At 41.1% G+C, this 11,232-nt stretch overlaps 1 protein-coding gene across 4 annotated transcripts in view; it reads right to left on the bottom strand.

The window, feature by feature from the left end:
• Positions 1-11,232, bottom strand: part of vdac3 (voltage-dependent anion channel 3) — a 44,592-nt gene that overhangs the window by 13,175 nt on the left and 20,185 nt on the right. For all 4 annotated transcript variants that reach the window (XM_034170720.1, XM_034170721.1, XM_034170717.1 and 1 more), the window contains one exon: positions 8,310-8,362. In XM_034170720.1, coding sequence (XP_034026611.1) covers positions 8,310-8,362 — 53 coding nt within the window. The remainder of the gene's footprint in view (positions 1-8,309; positions 8,363-11,232) is intronic.

The raw sequence follows: 11,232 nt of genomic DNA, 5'->3' as shown, positions 1-11,232 counted from the left end.
AAAAATTATATAGTTTGGAACACCTCAAGAAAACAGTTTCATAAATGATTTTCCATGGCTGATTCTGTCAAATGCCTTGGATACATCAATAAAACACATAAATACTGAGCAACTATTTCTTTGAGAGCATAAATGCACATATCAGTGCCATGTTTCCTTTTATAACCACTGATAATCAGTGGTTATAAACATTTTCAGCCTTGAGTAAAATTCTCTCCAGGACTTTGGAGAGAAGACTTGCTGGGACAATAGGTCTACAATTGTGTACTATTACGCTTGACAGCCTTATCCTTAATAACAGGTACTAAAACTACAGCGAAGAGTGTCTAGAAGGACACCTTGAAAAAACAAACAGTACAGCACACTGACTGGCATTCTTTAAGTATTCAGATTGTGACATGATCCATACCACAAGCTTTGTTCCTGCAGCACCAGCCCACACCACCATGTTCTCAGGAGAATCAACATTATCAAATACAAAAACATCACTTTAAACAATTAAATTGGAATAATGCTCACGCCATACCTCAGCATTTTTTTCTCTACCACATATACTCTCAATGTTTCATGGCAAGAAAGCTTTTTTAAATTAGTCATAACTTTGACCTCTTTCCAGATATCCCAATGGTTATTATTCTGCAACTTCCTGAATCAGTGCATGTTCTGCTCTCTTTTCTATGAATGAAATGACCAGCTGAAGCTTAAATATGGCATTAGTACATTTCTGATTTTCTATTTATGGGTCATTCCATATGAAATCATCCAAAATAAGGGGAAATCCCAGTTTTATAAATTTTAGAATTGCCTGGTTTTGATATATTTTGTAGCTCATGTTAAGAGAAGAAGAATGGTCTTGGCAGCAGCTCAATATCTTGTTTCATTTAGATTCTATAGGGGTTTGAAAAAGGGGGCGTGTCCATGTTAACCCTCTGTGTTCTGTTTGTGACCATGTTTATTTGGCCATAAATCAAAAACTAGAAAAGATATTAACTTGATATCTTCAGAATTTGTTTATTCTGTTTTAAAGTTTATGTAAAATGTACAGTTGAAGAAATTAACCCTCTGGGGGCCATGCAATTAATTACCAAAAAATGGAATTTGGACAAAATGTACTGAAAATGTGCTGACTTTGATGTGCATTTAACCTTATTTGCCTTGTCATGTGAAAAATGCTGTTTGACATGTTGGTAGTACTAATGTTAGGTTTCCTTCAGATGCAAAGAACAACACCACAATGTCTTTAGATTTTGCCCAAAATGAACCCTTTTCCAGCTATTTTTACCAAATATGTTCCTTTGGCGCCTCCTTTTGGGCATGTGGGCATCTTTTGATTTTTTTTTTTTTTTTTGGTCTCAAATGAAAGGTCTTCATTGGAACTTCAAATTAAACGTGGTACCAACATCTAATAAAGAGGCCTGATGGGAAAACAAGTGCCCTCTTTATGGGTAATCTTCAGTTTTCAGCTTAATCAAAATGTACATGACAATGTACATAAATGTACAGGAAATATATGACAGTTTATACGATAGCCATTCTGAAATCCATCCAGCATGTACAACCCCTGGCAATAATTATGGAATCACCGGCCTCGGAGGATGTTCATTCAGTTGTTTAATTCTGTAGAAAAAAAGGAGATCACAGACATGACACAAAACTAAAGTCATTTCAAATGGCAACTTTCTGGCTTTAAGAAACACTATAAGAAATCAGGAAAAATAATTGTGGCAGTCAGTAACGGTTACTTTTTTAGACCAAGCAGAGGGAAAAAAATATGGAATCACTCAATTCTGAGGAATAAATTATAGAATTACCCTGTACATTTTCATCCCCAAAACTAACATCTGCATCAAATCAGATCTGCTTGTTAGTCTGCATCTAAAAAGGAGTGATCACACCTTGGAGAGCTGTTGCACCAAGTGGACTGACATGAATCATGGCTCCAACACGAGAGATGTCAATTGAAACAAAGGCGAGGATTATCAATCAAAGAGGGTAAATCATCACGCAATGTTGCAAAAGATGTTGGTTGTTCACAGTCAGCTGTGTCTAAACTCTGGACCAAATACAAACAACATGGGAAGGTTGTTAAAAGCAAACATACTGGTAGACCAAGGAAGACATCAAAGCGTCAAGACAGAAAACTTAAAGCAATGTCTCAAAAATCGAAAATGCACAACAAAACAAATGAGGAACGAATGGGAGGAAACTGGAGTCAACATCTGTGACCAAACTGTAAGAAACCGCCTAAAGGAAATGGGATTTACATACAGAAAAGCTAAACAAAAGCCATCATTAACACCTAAACAGAAAAAAACAAGGTTACAATGGGCTAAGGAAAAGCAATCGTGGACTGTGGATGACTGGATGAAAGTCATATTCAGTGATGAATCTCGAATCTGCATTGGGCAAGGTGATGATGCTGGAACTTTTGTTTGGTGCCGTTCCAATGAGATTTATAAAGATGACTGCCTGAAGAGAACATGTAAATTTCCACAGTCATTGATGATATGGGGCTGCATGTCAGGTAAAGGCACTGGGGAGATGGCTGTCATTACATCATCAATAAATGCACAAGTTTACGTTGATATTTTGGACACTTTTCTTATCCCATCAATTGAAAGGATGTTTGGGGATGATGAAATCATTTTTCAAGATGATAATGCATCTTGCCATAGAGCAAAAACTGTGAAAACATTCCTTGCAAAAAGACACATAGGGTCAATGTCATGGCCTGCAAAAAGTAGTCCGGATCTTAATCCAATTGAAAATCTTTGGTGGAAGTTGAAGAAAATGGTCCATGACAAGGCTCCAACCTGCAAAGCTGATCTGGCAACAGCAATCAGAGAAAGTTGGAGCCAGATTGATGAAGAGTACTGTTTGTCACTCATTAAGTCCATGCCTCAGAGACTGCAAGCTGTTATAAAAGCCAGAGGTGGTGCAACAAAATACTAGTGATGTGTTGGAGCGTTCTTTAGTTTTTCATGATTCCATAATTTTTTTCCTCAGAATTGAGTGATTCCATATTTTTTTCCCTCTGCTTGGTCTAAAAAAGTAACCGTTACTGACTGCCACAATTTTCTTTTCCTGATTTCTTATAGTGTTTCTTAAAGCCAGAAAGTTGCCATTTGAAATGACTTTAGTTTTGTGTCATGTCTGTGATCTGCTTTTTTCTACAAAATTAAACAACGGAATGAACATCCTCCGAGGTCGGTGATTCCATAATTTTTGCCAGGGGTTGTATACACATACATTGCTACATTATAAACAATGTCTGTATCACTGAATAAACAAAGCACAGTAACTAACGTGTAGCTAGCTGTACATAAGCTATGCCCATGCATGGACTAACTGAAGTTCATGCAAAGGTGGTTATTAATAATATGAATGGAATTTTTCCTTAATGTTGACTTCAGACTCACCTTGCATAGGTTTGCTTGTGACATGTCAAACCTCTACTGGTGGTTGGCTCTCACTGCGGTATTGTATCACTTCCTGTTCCGGAGCACAGCGGTGTTTTGCTATATCTGTTAGCTGTTTAATCTGCGCAGTTAGATTGATCTAGTTACCTAGATAACGATTTGTTTCACAGTGTAATCTTCACGTGCCTTAACTAAAGCACTCCCTCTGCTGAATCACCTCTAAATTATTTACACATTATTCACTTTGTGTGGTTTTAGGAATCCGCTAGCTTAGCACAGCTACTAGCTCTTAGCCGGTTTAGCATGGCGGCTTCTCCTATCTCTCCTGCACTTTTCTGCTCTGGGTGTGAAATGTTTAGTTATTCCTCGGCCTCCTTTAGCAGTAATGGTACTTGTAATAAGTGTAGCTTATTCGTAGCTTTGGAGGCCAGGCTGGGCGAATTGGAGACTCGGCTCCGCACCGTGGAAAATTCTAGCAAGGCCCCTGTAGTCGGTGCGGACCAAGGTAGCTTAGCCGCCGTTAGTTTCCCTCTGGCAGATCCCGAGCAGCCGGGAAAGCAGGCCGACTGGGTGACTGTGAGGAGGAAGCGTAGCCCTAAACAGAAGCCCCGTGTACACCGCCAACCCGTTCACATTTCTAACCGTTTTTCCCCACTCGGCGACACACCCGTCGAGGATCAAACTCTGGTTATTGGCGACTCTGTTTTGAGAAATGTGAAGTTAGCGACACCAGCAACCATAGTCAATTGTCTTCCGGGGGCCAGAGCAGGCGACATTGAAGGAAATTTGAAACTGCTGGCTAAGGCTAAGCGTAAATTTGGTAAGATTGTAATTCACGTCGGCAGTAATGACACCCGGTTACGCCAATTGGAGGTCACTAAAATTAACATTGAATCGGTGTGTAACTTTGCAAAAACAATGTCGGACTCTGTAGTTTTCTCTGGGCCCCTCCCCAATCGGACCGGGAGTGACATGTTTAGCCGCATGTTCTCCTTGAATTGCTGGCTGTCTGAGTGGTGTCCAAAAAATGAGGTGGGCTTCATAGATAATTGGCAAAGCTTCTGGGGAAAACCTGGTCTTGTTAAGAGAGACGGCATCCATCCCACTTTGGATGGAGCAGCTCTCATTTCTAGAAATCTGGCCAATTTTCTTAAATCCTCCAAACCGTGACTATCCAGGGTTGGGACCAGGAAGCAGAGTTGTAGTCTTACACACCTCTCTGCAGCTTCTCTCCCCCTGCCATCCCCTCATTACCCCATCCCCGTAGAGACGGTGCCTGCTCCCAGACCACCAATAACCAGCAAAAATCTATTTAAGCATAAAAATTCAAAAAGAAAAAATAATATAGCACCTTCAACTGCACCACAGACTAAAACAGTTAAATGTGGTCTATTAAACATTAGGTCTCTCTCTTCTAAGTCCCTGTTGGTAAATGATATAATAATTGATCAACATATTGATTTATTCTGCCTTACAGAAACCTGGTTACAGCAGGATGAATATGTTAGTTTAAATGAGTCAACACCCCCGAGTCACACTAACTGCCAGAATGCTCGTAGCACGGGCCGAGGCGGAGGATTAGCAGCAATCTTCCATTCCAGCTTATTAATTAATCAAAAACCCAGACAGAGCTTTAATTCATTTGAAAGCTTGACTCTTAGTCTTGTCCATCCAAATTGGAAGTCCCAAAAACCAGTTTTATTTGTTGTTATCTATCATCCTCCTGGTCGTTACTGTGAGTTTCTCTGTGAATTTTCAGACCTTTTGTCTGACTTAGTGCTTAGCTCAGATAAAATAATTATAGTGGGCGATTTTAACATCCACACAGATGCTGAGAATGACAGCCTCAACACTGCATTTAATCTATTATTAGACTCAACTGGCTTTGCTCAAAATGTAAATGAGTCCACCCACCACTTTAATCATATCTTAGATCTTGTTCTGACTTATGGTATGGAAATTGAAGACTTAACAGTATTCCCTGAAAACTCCCTTCTGTCTGATCCTTTCTTAATAACATTTACATTTACTGTGATGGACTTCCCAGCAGTGGGGAATAAGTTTCATTACACTAGAAGTCTTTCAGAAAGTGCTGTAACTAGGTTTAAGGATATGATTCCTTCTTTATGTTCTCTAATGCCATATACCACCACAGTGCAGAGTAGCTACCTAAACTCTGTAAGTGAGAGAGTATCTCGTCAATAGTTTTACATCCTCATTGAAGACAACTTTGGATGCTGTAGCTCCTCTGAAAAAGAGAGCTTTAAATCAGAAGTGCCTGACTCCGTGGTATAACTCATAAACTCGCAGCTTAAAGCAGATAACTCGTAAGTTGGAGAGGAAATGGCGTCTCATTAATTTAGAAGATCTTCACTTAGCCTGGAAAAAGAGTCTGTTGCTCTATAAAAAAGCCCTCCGTAAAGCTAGGACATCTTACTACTCATCACTAATTGAAGAAAATAAGAACAACCCCAGGTTTCTTTTCAGCACTGTAGCCAGGCTGACAAAGAGTCAGAGCTCTATTGAGCCGAGTATTCCTTTAACTTTAACTAGTAATGACTTCATGACTTTTTTTGCTAATAAAATTTTAACTATTAGAGAAACAATTACTCATAACCATCCCAAAGACGCATCGTTATCTTTGGCTGCTTTCAGTGATGCCGGTATTTGGTTAGACTCTTTCTCTCAGATTGTTCTGTCTGAGTTATTTTCATTAGTTACTTCATCCAAACCATCAACATGTCTATTAGACCCCATTCCTACCAGGCTGCTCAAGGAAGCCCTACCATTATTTAATGCTTCGATCTTAAATATGATCAATCTATCTTTATTAGTTGGCTATGTACCACAGGCTTTTAAGGTGGCAGTAATTAAACCATTACTTAAAAAGCCATCACTTGACCCAGCTATCTTAGCTAATTATAGGCCAATCTCCAACCTTCCTTTTCTCTCAAAAATTCTTGAAAGGGTAGTTGTAATACAGCTAACTGATCATCTGCAGAGGAATGGTCTATTTGAAGAGTTTCAGTCAGGTTTTAGAATTCATCATAGTACAGAAACAGCATTAGTGAAGGTTATAAATGATCTTCTTATGGCCTCAGACAGTGGACTCATCTCTGTGCTTGTTCTGTTAGACCTCAGTGCTGCTTTTGATACTGTTGACCATAAAATTTTATTAGAGATTAGAGCATGCCATAGGTATTAAAGGCACTGCGCTGCGGTGGTTTGAATCATATTTATCTAATAGATTACAATTTGTTCATGTAAATGGGGAATCTTCTTCACAGACTAAGGTTAATTATGGAGTTCCACAAGGTTCTGTGCTAGGACCAATTTTATTCACTTTATACATGCTTCCCTTAGGCAGTATTATTAGACAGCATTGCTTAAATTTTCATTGTTACGCAGATGATACCCAGCTTTATCTATCCATGAAGCCAGAGGACACACACCAATTAGCTAAACTGCAGGATTGTCTTAGAGACATAAAGACATGGATGACCTCTAATTTCCTGCTTTTAAACTCAGATAAAACTGAAGTTATTGTACTTGGCCCCACAAATCTTAGAAACATGGTGTCTAACCAGATCCTTACTCTGGATGGCATTACCCTGACCTCTAGTAATACTGTGAGAAATCTTGGAGTCATTTTTGAGCAGGATATGTCATTCAAAGCGCATATTAAACAAATATGTAGGACTGCTTTTTTGCATTTACGCAATATCTCTAAAATTAGAAAGGTCTTGTCTCAGAGTGATGCTGAAAAACTAATTCATGCATTTATTTCCTCTAGGCTGGACTATTGTAATTCATTATTATCAGGTTGTCCTAAAAGTTCCCTGAAAAGCCTTCAGTTAATTCAAAATGCTGCAGCTAGAGTACTGACGGGGACTAGAAGGAGAGAGCATATCTCACCCATATTGGCCTCTCTTCATTGGCTTCCTGTTAATTCTAGAATAGAATTTAAAATTCTTCTTCTTACTTATAAGGTTTTGAATAATCAGGTCCCATCTTATCTTAGGGACCTCATAGTACCATATCACCCCAATAGAGCGCTTTGCTCTCAGACTGCAGGCTTACTTGTAGTTCCTAGGGTTTGTAAGAGTAGAATGGGAGGCAGAGCCTTCACCTTTCAGGCTCCTCTCCTCTGGAACCAGCTCCCAATTCGGATCAGGGAGACAGACACCCTCTCTACTTTTAAGATTAGGCTTAAAACTTTCCTTTTTGCTAAAGCTTATAGTTAGGGCTGGATCAGGTGACCCTGAACCATCCCTTAGTTATGCTGCTATAGACTTAGACTGCTGGGGGGTTCCCATGATGCACTGAGTGTTTCTTTCTGTTTTTGCTCTGTATGCACCACTCTGCATTTAATCATTAGTGACTGATCTCTGCTCCCCTCCACAGCATGTCTTTTTCCTGGTTCTCTCCCTCAGCCCCAACCAGTCCCAGCAGAAGACTGCCCCTCCCTGAGCCTGGTTCTGTTGGAGGTTTCTTCCTGTTAAAAGGGAGTTTTTCCTTCCCACTGTCGCCAAGTGCTTGCTCACAGGGGGTCGTTTTGACCGTTGGGGTTTTTACGTAATTATTGTATGGCCTTGCTTTACAATATAAAGCGCCTTGGGGCAACTGTTTGTTGTGATTTGGCGCTATATAAATAAAATTGATTGATTGATTGATTGAAATTGGCTCTTCAGCCTCAATGGTTAATGAGCGATTCTCCCATTACCATGGTAACGCGGCAGTTTCTGCCACATGCTCCATGAGAGCACATAAAAACTGTAGCTTGCAAATAATCTGACAACATGCGCAATGTGAAATACTTGATGGAAAGACATATAACAACAACAAACCTCTGTCAAACTTTGTGTCAAGAGGTAAATAAAAAATTCTTACCCGGTGCTGGGAACAAATGATGTGTCCACACCAAGCTTCAAGCCTGCAGCCAGCTAAGGGAACACAAACAAACAGTGATCACATAATAAAGGAGTTAGTTCACTGAAAGTGAACATACTGATGCATTTTATGAGAAAAAGGTATTTAAAGCAACAGCGCAGGATTTAGGGATCTTTCTGAGCAGAAATACGAGGTCTGTTAGAAAAGTATCAGACATTTTTTTTTCAAAAACCTGATGGATTTGAATCATGTGTGCTTGCATGAGCCAACCTTGAACGTTCGTGTGCATGCGTGATTTTTTTCACGCCTGTCGGTTGCGTCATTTGCCTGTGAGCAGGCTTTGTGTGAGCACTGGTCCTCCCCCCTCGTTGAATTTTCATTGCGAGGAAAGGATCAAATTTTTCCAGAAACTGTGAGAGACAGCCAGGTGGAAACCATTGGGAAGATTCAGATGGCTTTCGGTGACAATCCTATGGGCATCACACAGATTAAGGAGTGTTACAACCAGTTTAAAGATGGTGCACGTCGGGATGGAGCCACTAATGGCGCAGAACAAAAAGCACCTCCGTGTTGGAAGTCTCACAGGACATGTTGTGACATGTCCAGTTCTTACACAATTTCTCGGATACTCACTCGACTGAAAAGCCACCGAAAGCCATCTGAATCTTCCGAATGGTTTCCACCTGGCTGTCTCTCATAGTTTCTGGAAAAATTTGATTCAGCGCTGCTCCAATCGTTCAGACATTTTCCTCGCAATGAAAATCAGACGAGGGGGGAGGACCAGTGCTCACTCAAAGCGTGCTCACAGACGAATGACGCAACCGACAGGCGTGAAAAAATCACGCATGCGCACGAAGGTTCAAGGTTGGCTCATGCAAGCACATGTGATTCAAATCCATCAGGTTTTTGAAAAAAAAATAATAAGGTCTGATACTTTTCTAACAGACCTCGTATAACATAGTATAACACTCAAAAACGACTGTTCATTAGTGTATAATTACCTGCAACAACAAATCAATGTGTTTTCATATAATTTTCGAATGAGTTTTTCATATCTACATGGGAGCAGACCCCCTCATGGAGGCTGCCATGTTGATACAGCAGGACTAAAGCCTCAGTCCCACTGAATAATAAGCCATGAATAATGAGCCACACATGGGTGTGTCAGCAATTATTCAAAGACTGATCCACATTTTAAGCTATCATTGTGTCCGCTACTAAGGCACCTCTATGTGCCTCTTTGTATCTCACATGTGCCACGTATCAGCCTCCAATGAGCCACGACAGACCTGTCACGTGAGCCCCGTCCAGCTTTGAAAGGCTCACATATGATCCACGTCAAGCCACATATGATCCATGTAGCGCCATATACGAGGTCTGTTAGAAAAGTATTGGACCTTTTTATTTTTTGCAAAAACCTGATGGATTTGAATCATGTGTGCTTGCATGAGCCAACCTTGAACCTTCGTGCGGATGTGTGAATTTTTTCACGCCTGTCGATTGCGTCATTTGCTTATGTGTTGAAGTCTCACAGGACATGCTGGACTCTGAAAAATGATGCCCACCTCTTCCACCATTCAGGAAGATTCAGACGGCTTTCGGTGGCTTTTCTGTCGTGTGACTATCCGAGAAATTGTGGAAGAGGTGAGCGTGTCACAACATTTCTCGGATAATCACACGACTGAAAAGCCACCGGAAGCCGTCTGAATCTTCCGAATGGTGGAAGAGGTGAGCATGTCACAACATGTCCTGTGAGACTTCAACACGGTGGCGCTTTTGTTCCACCATCAGCTTTGTGCCGAAGCCATCGGCATGAATTTCGCTGCAACTCTTCTGTCACAGTGGAATGTGCCGAAAAAGTGCTGACGTCTACCTCTTCCGCAATTTCTCGCAAAGTTACACGACGGTCCCACATCACCACAGCGTTCACGTTGGAAATGACCTGGTCATTTCAGCATGTTGATGCCGATCGGAGCGTGGCTCGCTCTCCACCATTGTGCGGCTGTCTTTAAACCGGTTGTACCGCTCCTTAATCTGTGTGATGCCCAGAGGATCGTCACCAAAAGCCGTCTGAATAATCTGAATGGTTTCCACCTGGCTGTCGCACAGTTTCTGGCAAAATTTGCTCCAGTCATTCCGCCATTTCCTTGCAAAGAAAAAACAACGAGAGACTCCACCCATACTCACACAAAGGCTGCTTACAAGCAAATGACGCAATCGACAGGCGTGAAAAAATTCACGCATGCGCAAGAAGGTTCAAGGTTGGCTCATGCAAGCACACGTGATTCAAATCCATCAGGTTTTGAAAAAAATAAAAAGGTCCAATACTTTTCTAACAGACCTCGTAATGTGACGTTGGTGCACCTTTAGGCATGGGTTTGGTCCAAACCTCCAGCCCTCCCACACTTGGTCCCTTTAAAGTGTGGGTTTTCAATTCACAGCATCTATTCAAGATGTTCTCACATTTTTTAAACGCAGTCCAAAAATAGACCCTCCAGTACAGTCCGGCCGATGTGCGCTGTGCGCCAGGCTGCTGTTCACCTGTGTTCCAGAGTCATTAAATGCACCAGACCAGCTAGAACCTAACTACGGGTTCCTGGACAGCCGCCCCTGTGCTCCTTCTCACTTGCTTTATTTCTTCCGTGGCTTTAAACACACATTTGACACTGTGATCCAACTTTTAACTGTGCGTTTGTCCGTTATGTCTGCAAAATTGTTCTTTTGCGCTCCCTGCCGTTCTGCGTTCCTGGACAGCCACCTCTGCGCTTCTTCTCGCTGGCTTCGTTTTCATCTGTGCCCGAGATTAAAAGACTATTTATTCAGTTGCCACTTTGAAATGTTCGAACCTTCTGCTGCTTCATTGATTAGCTCCATACTCCAGTTATACGCATGCTCTTGTTTTTTTCTCTTTTTTTATGGAAGC

Source organism: Thalassophryne amazonica, chromosome 5 (genome assembly GCF_902500255.1).
Source record: "Thalassophryne amazonica chromosome 5, fThaAma1.1, whole genome shotgun sequence".
NCBI classification, from domain to species: domain Eukaryota; kingdom Metazoa; phylum Chordata; class Actinopteri; order Batrachoidiformes; family Batrachoididae; genus Thalassophryne; species Thalassophryne amazonica.
This window is presented reverse-complemented; position numbering and strand designations above follow the sequence as displayed.